This window comes from Natator depressus, chromosome 10, assembly GCF_965152275.1.
Source record: "Natator depressus isolate rNatDep1 chromosome 10, rNatDep2.hap1, whole genome shotgun sequence".
Lineage (NCBI taxonomy): Eukaryota > Metazoa > Chordata > Testudines > Cheloniidae > Natator > Natator depressus.
The window spans coordinates 64,202,994-64,218,589 of record NC_134243.1 but is presented as its reverse complement, the minus strand read 5'-3'; the positions used below and the strand labels follow the sequence as shown (position 1 = coordinate 64,218,589).

The following is a 15,596-nucleotide window of genomic DNA, read 5'->3' as shown; positions in this document are numbered from 1 at the left end:
GGCCCTGTGGAACGTCTGTCTAGAGTGCCTCCTGGAAATGCTGTGCGACAGCTACAACTCCCTGGGTTACTTCCGCATGGCCTCCTCCCAACACCTTCTTTATCCTCACCATAGACTCTTCCTCCTGGTGTCTGGTAATGCTTGTACTCCTCAGTCCTCCAACAGTATGCGTTCTCACTCTCTGCTCCTGGCGCCTCTTGCTCCCAGCTCCTTACACACGCACCACAAACTTAAGTGAGCTTCTTTTTAAACCCAGGTGCCTTGATCAGCCTGCCTTAATGGATTCTAGCAGCTTCTTGATTGGCTGTAGGTGTTCTAATCAGCCTGTCTTAATTGTCTCCAGAAGGTTCCTGATTGTTCTGAAACCTTCCCTGTTACCTTACCCAGGGAAAGGGGACCTACTTAGCCTGCTCTCCTGCTGCTGCCGCCCTCTGGCCTGGGCTTTCCTTGCTTTTGCCCCTGCTTTCGGCTTCCCCCCAGACCGGGCCAGACGCTCTCCCCGCTTTCTTTTCTTTGTGTTTTTTTTTTTTCTTTCTCCGCTGTTGCTAGAGTGCTGGCTGGCTGCCGGCCGGCTGTTAGCTCCCCCCCCCCGCCCGCCCGCCCGCCCGCCCATTAGCTCCGCCCGAGGACGCTGCTGCCGCTCCAGCTGACCGCCCCCCCCCAGAGAGGGGGGACCTGCCAGCCCGCTTCCCCGGAGGGGGGGGAGTGGAAGGACCCAGCCCCCAGAGCCAGCCGCTTGCTGGTTGTCTGCAGACCTGTCTCCGGCTGAGAGAATTTCTTATCATCCGCTCCGGCATCCCTGGAATGCGAAAAAGAAAGCCCGGAACAGACAGAGAAACAGCCATCTACTGGAGGAACACTGCCCGGGGAATCTACAAATTGCCGTGGAGGGGGCCTAAGACTGAGTAACTTTCGAACTGTGCTCTCGTGTGGGGGGAGGCCTTGACTGTGTCGTGACTGTGTTTGTAGGGACAGAGGGGGTGTGGCACGGAGCTGCCCCCCGATCCATCTGTGTCCTCCCAACCCACACACTACTATCCTCATCACTGCCCCCTCCATCGTCATTGCTGGCTGTTTAACAACTGCCTATGGACTTAGCTGCTCGCCCTGATTCCACTGTGTGGGCCAGAAGCACCAGCTAACCAAACAGGACTCTCTGGACAAGCGTACGGTGGTTCATGTGCCACCCCCCCCCCCCCGAACTGCCCATCCCACAGCCTGTCCCTTTTTATCTGACCCCAACTCCTGTTAACCACCTGCCACCACCCCCGCTGGGGCATCAGCAATGGAGGGCACCGGGGTGACCTCTGCCGCTGCCATGCCCACTGCCTCCCCAGACTCTAGGGGAGCCCCCCCAGCCAGCGGGAAAGGCCAGGGCAAGAAGAAGGGGAAGGGCCCTGCTAAAACCACCAGGCCCTCCGTGGCAGGGGCCACCCCCACTGCTGCGGCCCTGCCACCGACCATGGCGTCCCTCCCCGCTGCCCCCTCCACCGGCTCTGCGGCTGTCCCTCCTTCACCCCCCAGGATGTATGCCCAGGCGGCGGCAGCGCCCCCACCTGCCACCTCATCATCTCTCCCGCCCACCACCTCCGCCACCATCAACAGCAGCCGGGGCCCCTTCCCCACCATGACAAGGAAGCACGGTGTCCAATGCCACCTGGTGCCCACCTCGCCCCACATGGAGACCTACGTGCGGGTGTTGGCGAGGGTGGTGGGGCCCTCGGCCATTGTGGCGGCCTCCAAAATGTATGGGAAGGTCTTCTTCTTAGCATCGGAGGCTGCTGCCCAGGAGGTGGTGGAGAGGGGCCTGGGGGTGGGGGGGGTGTTTGTCCCCCTAGAGCCACTGGAGGACCTGGGCGTCCACCTGGTCCTGACCTCTGTCCCTCCTTTTCTTCCCAATGCTGCCCTGTTACCCGCCCTTTCCACCCTGGGGAAACCTGTTTTTGTCGTCATCAGCCCTCTCCCGTTGGGCTGCAAGTCACATCTTTTCCTTCCGCCGGCAAGCACAGCTTCTACTGCCGTCGGTGGCGCATGACAAAGAGGCGCTCGAGGGGTCCTTCCTAGTCCCCCACCAGGGGGCCCATTACCGGGTGTATTTCTCCATGGGGGAAGACCGGTGCTACCTCTGCCGGGCATCAGGGCATGTCCAGAGGGACTGCCCCTTAGCCCGGCAAGGAGGGGCACCTGGGATCCCCAAGACCCGGCCCCGTCATTGCCAACGCCCCTGGCCGCCCGATACCCGAACCTGCCCCGCCCCCCCCGCCCCCTTCGGACCACCACTTGTCCCGCTCAGGTCCAAGGGGCACCTCCCCTACAACGCCCAGATGAGCGGGAGAGCCCCGCCCTCGCTGCTGACAATCTGGCGGGGCCTATGGAGGAGGGTGTGGCAGAGATACCAACAAGCATGGGAGAGAGCCTGCCCCAGGGAGAATCCTCCCTCCCTTATGCCACCCCACTGCCCCCCCCCACTCCAAGTCCCTGAGCCATCGCCTTTACCCCCGCTACGACCCCTGCTCACCAGCCCCCGGATGATGCCATGGAGGGCTGGGCCCTAGTCCAGGGGAAGCGAGGCAAGCGAAAGGCTTGAGGTCCGCCTCATCTACGCGAGGCGGAGGCCCCCCGGAAGACCAGGAAGGGGGGCACTGATGCCAAACCTTCCGCTTTGCCCACAAGTGCATCCCATCCACCGGTGTCAGCCGGGAAAGACGTGATAGCACCAGAAGGTAGTGTCTCCCCTCCACAGGAGGCCCTCCCCTCCGAGACCCTCGAGGAAGCCCCTTCTGTCCTGACACTACCCGAAGCCTCCGTGAACCCCGCGGCAATCGTCGTGGCGGGTGCCAGCGGGGCGACGGAAAGTGTCCTCTCCTCCATGTTCGAGGAGATCGAGGCCCTAGATCTGACCCCGGTCGCCCAGGGGGAGGACGACCTTTTGCCAGCAAACCTCGATTTGGGCGACCTCATTCCACCCCTCTTCTCCCCATGCTCCCTCCCCCTCACTGCTGCTTCTGCTCCCACCTCCGAGGAGCCCCAGACTCCTCCATCGACCCGGCCGCTGATGGCACCCTGCTGACGACCACCGAGCCTGCTCAGGTTACAGCCTGCGCCATGCGGGCGGGACACGAGCCGCCGGGGCACCCCCTGTTGGTGCGGAGCAATCAATTTTCTTCCCGGGCGGCGGCCCAACAGAAGATAATCCACCTCCTGATGCTGTGGCTGCTAAATCCACCATAGAGCCCGCACCCAGTATCACTGAGAGCTCCCTCCCCACCCCGTTAACCCTCGAGCCTGATCGGGAGGCGCCACCATCCAGCTGATTGCCTCCCGAAACCTAGAACCTCACCCCTGCCCCTGCCCCTGCCCAGTCTACCTCCTGCGATGTTATTGCTGCCCCCGGGGCTGTCTCCTTCCCTTTTCCAACCGATGACCCCCAGGGAGCGGCCTTTGCGTTCTCCTGCCCCGACCCATTAGGGGCTGTTATTTTCCCTCCACCGCCCCCTATCGCCCCAGGATTTGAGGCAGGCCTAGAAGCTCCAGCCCACCAGGCACCCCTTCGGGGGTCCGGACCCTGCTTGCCCGTTTTAGTGGGCCACGGGGCTGCACCAAGGGCCCAGGTGGGGAACAACTGGGAAACCGTAACCCCCGCCCCCCCATGAGCTGCGAGGAGAGCTGCGAAAGTTTTTAGAGGATGTCCATGGCTCCCGCAACAAGGTACAGCTTGCTCTCCAGCGATAGGGGGATTTTTTTTTCCAAATCCTCCGGGCCACAAGGGCCCTCATGGGGGAAGGTAAAGGGACGGGGAAGCAGGATGCCGCAGCCTACTGGCGGGTCCACGTCTTCCGTGACCAATTACTCACCTACAGGATGAGTCAAGGACTGTTGCGCGGCCCGCTGGGGGATGCGAGCATCCCTGCCAGTGAGGATCCCCCCCCCGGCCCTCCCCCTGACACCTCTCACCATCTCAACGTTGAAGACCCGGGGCTGTAGGATGGCTCTCCGCAGGTCCCAGGTGCTCTCCTTCCTTCGGGAGGGAGGGTACTCTGTGATTTTCCTGCAGGAGACCCATACGGATCCGACCGCCGAAGATAGTTGGCAGCTGGACTGGGGGGACAGGGTCTACTTTAGTCACTCCACGATTCGGCAGGCTGGAGTGGCGACCCTGTTCTCCCCTGCCCTACGGCCCGAGGTGCTAGGGGTCGCCGAGGCCATGGAGGGTCGCCTGCTGCATCTTCGGGTCCGTATAGAGGGGCTCGTGGTTAACCTCATTAACGTCTATACCCCGATATCGGGCCCAGAGCAGCTGCAATTCTATCAGCAGGCGTCCGCCTTCCTCGGCGCCTTAGATTCTCACGAGTGCCTGGTCCTGGGAGGGGATTTTAATACCACCCTCGAGGAGCGAGACCGCTTGGGGACCGAGTGGTGCCCAGCCGCCACGGACACCCTCCGGGAGATAGTTGAACATCACTCCCTAGTGGACATCTGCATGACCACCACCCGGATGACACTTCCACGTTCACCTTTGTCCGGGTGGAAGCCCATCGGTCGAGCCACTCCTGGTTGGACCGCATTTATTTATCACGCTTCCATCTCTCACGAGCCCACTCCTCCAGCATTCGGCTGGTCCCATTTTCTGACCATCACCTAGCCACTGTGACAGCCTCCCTCTGTGCGGAGAGGCCAGAGCCGGCCTACTGGCATTTTAACAACAGCCTGTTGGAGGATGAGGGCTTCGTGACGTCCTTCCGGGAATTCTGGCTGGCCTGGCGAGGGCAGCAGAGTGCCTTTCCCTCGGCGCGGTGATGGTGGGACTTGAGGAAGGTGCGCGCCCGGCTTTTCTGCCGCAACTACACCTGGGGCACCAGCCGATGGAGAAATGCGGCGATACAGCAGTTGGAACGGGAGGTCTTAGAGCTGGAGAGGCAGCCAGCCCTGAAGACCCGCTCCTCTGCGGAGCGTGCCGGGAGAAGCGGGAGGAGCTCCGGGCCCTCGAGGACCATCGGGCCTGGGGCGCCTTTGTTCGATCCTGCATCCGCCTCCTTCGGGAGATGGATCGCGGTTCCTGCTTCTTCTATGCCCTGGAGAAAACGAGGGGGGGGCCAAGAAACACCTCACCTGCCTCCTGGCAGAAGACGGCACCCCACTCACAGAACCGGCGGAGATGTGCGGGAGGGCCCGAGCCTTCTACACAAGTCTTTTCTCCCTGGATCCGACCAACCCTAGCGCTTGCAGAGTGCTTTGGGAGGAGCTCCCTACGGTCAGCGCAAGCGACCAAGACCGGCTAGAGTTGCCTCTCACTCTGGCAGAGTTCTCGGAAGCCCTCTGTCGTATGCCCACTAATAAGTCTCCAGGCATGGACGGGCTGACCGTGGAGTTCTACCGCGTGTTTTGGGACGTCCTCGGCCCAGACCTAGTCACCGTCTGGTCCGAGTCTCTGCAGAGCGGGGTCCTCCCTCTTTCGTGCAGGCGAGCTGTGCTCGCCTTACTGCCGAAGAAGGGGGACCTCCGCGATTTGCGAAATTGGCGTCCCGTCTCGCTCCTCAGCACGGACTACAAAATCGTAGCGAAAGCAATCTCGCTGCGGCTAGGGTCTGTGCTGGCGGACGTGATCCACCCAGACCAGACCTACACCGTCCCGGACCACAGTATCTTTGATAACCTATTTATGGTTTGGGACCTTTTGGAACTCGGGCATAGAGACGGTCTGTCGTTCACCCTCCTATCCCTAGATCAGGAGAAGGCGTTCGATAGGGTGGACCATGGGTACCTCCTGAGCACTCTACAGGCATTTGGCTTTGGACCCCAGTTTGTGGGTTTTCTCCGGGTGCTATATGCCTGCGCAGAGTGTCTGGTTAAGCTCAACTGGACCCTGACCGAACCGGTCAGCTTTGGGTGAGGAGTACGGCAGGGGTGCCCCTTCTCGGGCCAGCTGTATGCTCTGGCGATCGAGCCCTTCCTCTGTCTCCTCCGCAGGAGGTTGACAGGGTTGGTGCTGCGGGAGCCGGAGCTGCAGCTGCTCCTGTAGGCGTATGCTGATGACGTGCTCCTCGTGATCCAGGACCCTGGCGACTTGGCGCAGGTGGAGGCTTGCTAGGCCATCTATTTGGCAGCCTCCTCCGCCCGGGTCAACTGGGTCAAGAGCTCTGGCTTGGCGGTAGGAGACTGGCAGCAGGCGAGCTCCTCCCATCAGACCATCCGGTGGAGCACGGGTCCGCTGCTCTACCTCAGCGTTTACCTTTCTGCCACGCATCCCTCACTGCCGGAAAACTGAGAAAATATAGAGGGCGGGGTGATAGAGCGGCTCCGGAAATGGACGGGACTACTCCGATGTCTCTCCCTCTGAGGGAGAGCGCTGGTGCTTAATCAACTAGTCCTGTCCATGCTCTGGTACCAGCTCAACACCCTGGTCCCGGGTTTCCTGACCAACCTCCGACATCGATTCTGGGGTTCTTTTGGTCAGGAACGCACTGGGCCCCTGTAGGGGTTCTTCATCTATCCCTGAAGGAAGGATGACAGGGCCTGAAGTGTCTACACACTCAGGTCCATGTCTTCCGCCTCCAGGCCCTACAGAGGCTCCTCTATGGTGCAGGCAGTTCGGCATGGAGCACACTGGCACACGCCATCCTGCACCGCATCTGAGGGCTCCGATATGACCGGCAGCTCTTTTATCTCCATCCGGGAGGTCTTCCGCGAGACCTCTCGGGGCTGCCGGTCTTCTACCAGGACCTCCTCCGGACTTGGAAACTGTTTTTAAACGACCAGGTCGTTTCGTGGTTGCTACAGCAGCTCACGAAAGCTTATGCTCAAATAAATTGGTTAGTCTCTAAGGTGCCACAAGTACTCCTTTTCTTTTTGCAAATACAGACTAAGACGGCTGCTACTCTGAAACCACTGATTTCAATGGAACTATTAGCAGAGAAAGATACTACTGAATGTGTGTTACCAAATCTGGCCTTTAATTTATACAAGAAAATGTTGCCACGTGGTGTTATATTTCATCTGGGGCAGATTATAATTCCCCATCCTCTCACAGACAACAGTGAGCAGTTACACACACAAGGCATCCCAGTCACTCTAATGGGCCTACTCCTGTGAGTAACTACTAGGGTTGTCGATTAACCACAGTTAATTCATGCGATTAACTCAAAAAAAAAAAAATGAACTGCACTTAAGTGCACTGTTAAACAATAGAATACCAATTGACATTAAATATTTTGGATGTTTTTATACATTTTCAAATATATTATTACAACACAGAATACAAAGCGTACAGTGCTTACTTTATATTCTTATTACAAATATTTGCAATGTAAAAATGAAGAACAAAATAAATAGTATATTTCAATTCACCTCATACAAGTACTGTAGTGCAATCTTCATTGTGAAAGTTTAACTTACAAATGTAGATTTTTTTTTTTTTTGGTACATAACTGCACTCAAAAACAAAACAAAGTCCACTCAGTCCTATGTCTTGTTCAGCCAGTTGCTAAGACAAACAAGTTTGTTTACATTTACAGGAGATACTGCTGACTGCTTCTGTGCTTGTCACTTGCAAGTGAGAACAGGCGTTCACATGGCACTTTTATAGCTGGCACTGCAAGGTATTTACGTGCCAGATATGCTAAACATTCATATGTCCCTTCATGCTTTGGCCACCATTCCAGAGGACATGCTTCCATGCTGATGATGCTCGTTAAAAAATAATGCGTTAATTTAAATTTATGACTGAACTCCTTGGGGGAGAATTGTATGTCTCCTGTTCTGTTTTACCATTCTGCCATATATTTCATGTTACAGCAGTCTCGGATGATGACCCAGCATGTTCGTTTTAAGAACGCTTTCACAGCAGATTTGACAAAACTCAAAGAAGGTACCAATGTGAGATTTCTAAGGATAAATACAGCACTCAACCCAAGGTTTAAGAATCAGAAGTGCCGTCCAAAAATCTGAGAGGGAGGAGGTGTGGAGAATGCTTTCAGAAGTCTTAAAAGAGCAACACTCCAATGCAGAAACTACAGAACCCGAACCACCAAAAAAGAAAAATCAATCTTCCGCTGGTGGCATCTGACTCAGATGATGAAAATGAACATGCGTTGGTCAACTCTGCTTTGGATCGTTATCGAGCAGAACCCATCATCCACATGTAAGCATGTCCTCTAGAATGGTGGTTGAAGCATGAATGGACATATGAATCTTTAGTGCATCTGGCACGTAAATATCTTGTGAGGCCAGCTACAAAAGTGCCATGCAAATGCCTGTTCTCACTTTCAGGTGACACTGTAAATAATATGTGGGCAGCATTATCTCCTGCAAATTGTAACCCAGCTTGTTTGTCTGAGCAATTGACTGAAGTAGGACTGAGTGGACTTGTAGGTTCTAAAGTTTTATATTTTATTTTTGAATGCAGTTACTTTTTGTACATAATTCTACATTTGTAAGTTCAACTTTCATGATAAAGAGATTGCGCTACAGCACTTGTATTAGGTGAATTGAAAAATACTATTTCTTTTGTTTTTTTACCAATGCACATATTTGTAATGAAAATAAATGTAAAGTGAGCACTGTACACTTTGTATTCTGTGTTGTAACTGAAATCAATATATTTGAAAATGTAGAAAACATCCAAAAATATTTAAATAAATGGTATTCTATTACTGTTTAAAAGTACAATTAATCCTGATTACTTTTTTTAATCGCTTGACAGCCCCTAGTAACTACTCACAATCTGGTCCTCTGAAAACAGAGCAGTTGCATTTTAAAGATTATGGAACCTACTGGTTTAATGATTTTTTTTTTTACCACAGAAATGCCTGCCCTCTAAAAGTGCTTTTTGTTGCTAAAGTAGACCAACCACTCCATTATTACTCTATCTTACTCTTCCTTAGAAGCTACGGGTGCACTCTGCTACCCCACTCTGCTGGCGCATGCTCCTTGTGACAAAACTCAGGCTAGAGCCTGATAAAGAGAGCATATGTGGCAGTATGTTTAAAAGTCCACTTCCAAATATGCCTTTCTGTGCCGGAAAAAAAAAAAAAAAAAAAAGTTACAGTGAGTTCCTGCACTGAGCTCACCACTCTTTTGGACTACTTTGCAGTGTGAGGGAAAGACTATACAACCCCACTCATTCAAATTGCATTGTGGTTTGAGGCTTATTTTTTCAGTAGCAATATTTTTCCTGAATTTAATGTTAGTTTTCTGAGTGGGGGTTAACTAGCCAAACCCACAGACTAAACGGATGGTTTTAGCTCCCATGGTGATTCTGTTCCCAGGTTTAAATGTCAAAATTAGATTACTGTTTTATATGTAAAAAGGAAAAACTGGTTTAAGACTATCCCATTTAAAAGAGAAAAACATTTTATGGCAAAAAAGACATTATTTTATAGAAGACTATTCTGCTGTGGTGGGATTTATAAATACACAACCTTCCCACCACCACTGCAGCCTAAATATTTTATGAAGCAATCAAATCCAAGCTGAAACTATAGTGAACTGCATTTTAGAAAGTGAATAATTAATAATAAATACTATTTGTTCTAGAGAGGGTCCCAAGGCACAAAGTGTAGATCAGATCCAACCTTCTCCTAACTTCAGGGGTTTCAGCCCCAGGATTCTGATTTTGCCCAAAAGGGCTGTGAAGGGTGAGGAGAGTCAAAGGTGGCTGAAAGCAATTGCTATACCCCTCTAATCTTAAGGGAAGTGGGGTGATGTGGTGCAGACACCCAGAGATTCCCCACTGGGGGAGGAATCCTCAGTTACCTGGTCAAGATGGCTTTTCAGGGTCTTTGTGGTGCCAAATAAACAGAGCAAAGAGACTGGAGCAGAAGCGAGGATCTGGCTCAACAGCTATCTACAAAGTTTGCATATGTAGCTTAGTTGTATTATGATCCCTGGTTTTGGTTTGGTCCCACCTTGGATTTGCCCACTAGTTAAGGAAAGTGTGCTGCAGGTCTCAAAAAATTCAGCTTCTAACAGGTTTATGTATATCATTGCAAATTCAACTGCAACTATCCTATTTAACAAGACCGTTTAATGGTGCAGAGAGGGGTCATGCAATTGGTTAAGAAGCCTCACTAAAAAGACAAGGAGAGGTCAAATTGGAAAGAATGGGAATTTTTAATATGAATAGAAGGGAAAGAAAGAGTGAAATGTGTGCGATAATAGACAGTACTGTAAAGTGAAAAGTGTGTTTGCATTATTCCTTTCTGATTGGCTAAAAGCAAATAGCCCAGCTGAAATCTGCAGTGTCCCTCTTCTGTACTGTTATCCCTGGCTTCATCCAGTGTGATGAAGATGTGGGGGGTGAAGCTTTGAGTCACAAATCCAACGTTTCATTTCCCCTCTCCTAACCCATAAGCAACTGGGGGGAAGAGTTCTGAGACTAATTAATATCTGTAAAACACTTTCAGGTTCTTACACAGGATGCAATATAAGCACAGATCATTACTAATGAACAGCACTAGTCTTTGAGAGATGGCAGAAGTAGAAACTGCCACAAATCTACGTTCAGCTATAAAGGAAAAACCAGAATCCAGCAAATAATTTAACTAAATTCTCGCCAACATTTTTGCTTTCGTTTGCTGTGTTTTTCACAGTATCATAATGACAAAGCCTGGGTTGTTTATCCGTATTTTCTTCTCTCATAGCAAGAAACCAGGCTCTGTCATTAGGATACAGTGTAAAATACAGCAAACAAAAGCAAAAATATTTTTTCTGAAGAGGCTGTAGCTTTCCAAAACCAACATAAAGTGTAATTTGTTTGGTGTATAACAAACAGTTGATTTGATTTCTTCGCTCTGTGTCTGTCTTATTTCTCTTTGTATCTAATTTTACAGGAATCTGTTTAGTTTTATCTTGTACAAATGCAAGCAGACTTCTGCACAACCCATTTTAATTGGCTTTATCAAACAAGATCATGGTCACGCAAATTTTAAGAGATTTTGTTCAGCGAACATCTGCAAACACTAGACAGAGCTATAGTATAACATTTCATTGGACTTTCTTCTATTGCTTTTATGTCAAAAATTTTCATCCAGACGGTTTTGTTTTTTAAGTCAAAATAACAATCTGTATAAACAATTCAACTCTACTGAGCCTTAAAAGTTAGCTTTTAAAACCAGAGATATGCACTACAGTCATATCTGAGAGTGACTGTTCTTATACTGTTTCATATGGGGGGGGGGAGGGGGAAATGGGGGAGGGGATAGTATAGGAAACTGAGAACCCCAATGGCTTCCCATGAAAATGGAAGTGTGTGGGGTAGGAAAGGGAAGAATGAATATCTAAGAGCACATAGTTCATGTAATATATGTGTTATAGATATACACACTTCAATATATTTTACATATAATGCACACAGGTATTGTATAACCTGCTATACAGAAGTAGGGCCAGATCCTGGTCTCCGATTCCATAGTGGCATCTCTCCAGTATTGCAAAGGGGTAGACAGCTGTCCTAACTGGGTAGCTTAGCATTCTCCTTAAGTCAGGAGAATCCTGGGATGGCATAAAACTGGCAAAGCTAGCTCTGCTCCACCTCTGTGTATGTGGGGTGTTCCAGGGCCAGCCAGGGTAATAAGGAGGTCTGGGCGGGCACTGTGGCCCCCCGCATGGGAGAACAATGCTGGGGACGAGTGGAGAAAAGGAAGAAGTGTGTGAGCTGGTGGCAGGAAGAGAAGGGTTGAAATAGTCACAGGAGAGTGTTTCAGGCAGGCTTGGCTCTTGGCCCCCCAGGATTGTGTGCGTTCAGTGACAGGCACATTACATTCTGTGCCTTTTTCTCACATATTCTAAGAAGGCATCACCTACAATTTACCAGAACGTACCCAAAGCTCCCTAGCCACAGCGGGACAACTCTGACCCCTAGAGACATCAAGCAGGTGACACAGAAATATTTCTACCCAGCTTTATGCATTTCAGACTTCCCATGCTAGAACAGTTCTGGGTCCCCTGGTGTCACTGCAGAGGAGCAAAGACGTGGCATCAAAGATGTGTCATCATTGCGCTCTCTCGTGTTTGCAATGGCCCCAGACACAGACACAGCTTACTGAAAAAAGAATATCCGGGAGAACAGGTTTTGGGAAGGATTGGTAAGGACGCAATTAAGCTCTGGAGGCGGCAGCGGGACTGCAGCCACACTATGGAAATGACGTAGCTTAGGTTTCTTTAAATGTATAAACCCAAGATTCTACTCAGTCGCACTGGTGTAAAGAGCTCAGAAACCTGGCTCCTAGAGCTCAGAAAGCCACCGCAGATAGACTGGGATCATTTTTTCTAGCTTTTGTTCTTAAACCAGTTTTTAGTAATTCCATATTTACATTCAAGAAAATTGTTTGATTTCAACATACATAGAGTCCACATTACAGAAATGGTCCCTTTGGGTCTGCACCCATAACTATATGGTCTAATAACAAGTAGAAATACACGGGAGAGAGGGTAAGCAAATATATTGCATTACATTGATTTCTTCCATCAATAGTTCCCTAAAGCAGGGGGCAAAAAACAAATGCCCTCTTTCAAAAAAGAGGATTTAGACCACATGCTACCCAAGGCAAGTTTCCTGAAGCATGTACAAGTTTTCATGGGTTTTGATTATATTTTGTTTCACTTTGAAATCAGAAATGTTGGCCCCATCTATATAAGGGCTTGTATCCCTGCTGGGGTAATCTGCTCTACGGGGTGTGATTTCTAAACCGCACGAATGGGTTGCGCATTACCTGGTCAGTGTAGATCCTGCCGGTGCGCTTTAATGTAGTGCTATTTGAAACAGAACTCCGCTAAAGTGCGCTAGGGAACCTTAAGAGTATGTCTATGCTGCAGCTAGGAACGAGCCTCCCAGGCCCAGGAGGTAGACTCAGGCAAGCAGGGTTCAAGCTAGCATGCTAAAAATAGCAGTATGGACCTTGCAGCTCAGGCTGGAGTTTGGGCTCTCAAGCCCACCTGACCTCCTACCCTTGAGCCCAAGCTTCAGGCTGAGTTGCAATGGCCACACTGCTATTTTTTGTGTATGCGGACAAATTAATTTGCAACACACTAGCGTGCTTTAGAAATCATCCCCCCCCCCCCCCCATAGAGCATATTACCCCACCGTGTAGAGAAGCTCTTGATCTTTAATGTGAGTTAAGGAATGGTGTTTAAAATTGGTTTCAACAAGACTCCAGTGAAGTGACTGCTAATATGGTTTGGTTTTGTTAGAGCTATGCATTTAAAAAGTTGTGTAATGTAGATACTTCCTAAGCCATGATTCTAAGATGGCTTGGCTCTGTCCACAACAGCCACTCAAAGTGTTTTACAAACTGGTTTTACTGGAACTATGTTTAAATTCATTTCTCTATTTCAGTATAAAGATGGGAACAAATGGGGCTTATATCATAATATCAGTTCTTTCACCCTAGAAAACCTCCCACAGGGTCCTGCTGAACTCTTTTAGCAAGATTTCCATGTCCTTTATTTATTAGCACATAGACATTTTACATAATACAAGCTTTTTAAAATGAAAAACACCATCTGATGTAGACTCACCATCTTGCGTGTTTTGACTGAGAATCTGAATGCGGAGCTCCTCAAGGCTAATTCCCAGGCATGTACAAATTTCCTCTACGCTGTAAGGCTCCGGGTGAAATACCTCCTCAACAATGGTCAGCATTTCCTTCAGGCTAACTCCTAGCTTGGCCTGCACATCTTGGAGCTTCAGCATTTTTTTCCATTCTAGGCCTTTTGACTTTGAGAGAAGCTACAATGTGAAAAACAGACAATACCACCCTGTAGTTTGAAATTGACAAGAAATATTTCATAAAGCAAACAGATCTTAAAACTGATTCCCCCCCAGCAAAAGCCATCTATCCTTACACAGCAACTAGCTGTAGCCAGGTGGCTACCCCGCTCCTAAAATAGAAGGGGTTAAAAGCAGCCCTGGAGAGGGCTGTGGCTGGCTGATTGGGGAAGCAGCTGCAGCTGGGCCACACCCCAATCAGACCCCTGCTGGCCTGTATAAAAAGGCTGTGAGCCAGTGACCTAAGGAGTTTCTCTCCAGGCTAGGAGAGGGCAGGGTATGGCTGCCTGCCTGGGCATGGGGGGTGCGCAGTGCTGGGGAAGGAGTAGGCTGAGCGGGGGTGCTTCAAGCTGACATCTCCCCAGGCTGTAGGGCCTGGTCCAAAGACCCATAGAGGTACTGGAAGGCCGCAGGTCTGAACCCCCTTGCCTATGATGAGTGGCCTTTACACTGCAACCCACCCCAGGGAGCGGGGGCTTGGTGATGACTGGCAGTAGCCCAGACTGAGGCAAGGTGGGGATAGTGGGTTGGGGGTTCCCCAGGAAGGGGAGACCCAGAGGCAGAGTGTGGAGGTACTGTCAGGGGGCAGAACCCCAGAGAAAGGGGCACTGGGGTCTGTGAGGGACATGGGGGGGGGGCAGAGCTGTGCCAATCACTGGCCTGCAGGGGATACTCCAGGCTGGAAAAGAGCTAATTCCGAATGACCAGCAGGAGGCGCCACAACGGTGAGTCCAGCTCTTTTACACTAGCCAATATGTTTATACACCAATGTAGTTCCAGAACAGGAAGATTTCTGTAAATCACAGCACAGAAAAATTAAGCATTTCTTTTCTTAAAAAACTTATTGACATTGCATATGTCCAGTCAAATCAATGATCCCTCCTTTTCTACATAGACTACCTCCTCCAACTATTATTCACTTGATAAAGGTAATTTCAGGCATTTGTTTGTACACATTCCCCAGCACAGTAGCACTGGAAAATCCCAGAAAGACTTACTATGTTATTTGTCTTTGATCTAATATTGACAGCTCAGCCTGACTGGTGTTATTTAATGAATCCAAGTATCTGAGGCTGTTATAATCCTAACTTTCTTAGAAGAGCCTTGGAGAAATGAATGGCATGGTAAGGTTGGTGCTGGACCCTTAAATGCAAGCTTGCTAGTGTATCATATTTTTTTTATAATTACAACATTCTATTAACATTCATTTTAAAAGGGAGCCTCAGTCCTACCTGAACAATGCAGATTTTTCTTGAGGCATTTAAACAGGAGTTTGTCATATTTAAACTGAGAGTGTGTTCTGCTCTCAAGTGTGCTGATTGAGTGGGGCCAGGATGTTCCCCATCATGGTCTCTTTCTTTTCAATAAATATTGGTTTTAAGTTTGTTTGAAACCATTAAGGTCTCAATTCAGCAAATCCTCTCTTTTCAGCAAAACACTTCAGTGGGGCTAACTGTCAGGTTTGCGGGACTTAAGCACATGCTGAAAGGTAAGTATTTGCATTGTGTAACTGAGGCCTCTAAGAGAGCTGTGACTTTTCCAAGAACTGGTGGATACTCTTTCCTCATACAGATTTGTTATAGCAGGATACTGCTGGTTTGCACCATGACTGAGCTGCTGCCCCGCTACTTGCTGCAGCTTCTCACTGTCCTGCTTCTCCTCAAGCATTATTGTACACGGGCCTTTTCAGTTTTTGCTTTATTGCAGTCTACAAAAATTAACTACTTTTGGTGCCCTCTACTACCTTTCCAAAGTTGATGTGGCGCATACTAGAGCAGGAAAACAGACCACATGAAATCCTAACCACATGACTCTGAAGCCATTTAAAATACAG

At 50.1% G+C, this 15,596-nt stretch overlaps 1 protein-coding gene across 2 annotated transcripts in view; it reads right to left on the bottom strand.

Moving 5' to 3' along the window:
- GALK2 (galactokinase 2) overlaps window positions 1-15,596 on the bottom strand; it is an 80,953-nt gene that overhangs the window by 11,439 nt on the left and 53,918 nt on the right. For both annotated transcript variants that reach the window (XM_074966387.1, XM_074966388.1), the window contains one exon: window positions 13,513-13,723. In XM_074966387.1, the coding sequence (XP_074822488.1) occupies window positions 13,513-13,723 (211 nt within the window). The remainder of the gene's footprint in view (window positions 1-13,512; window positions 13,724-15,596) is intronic.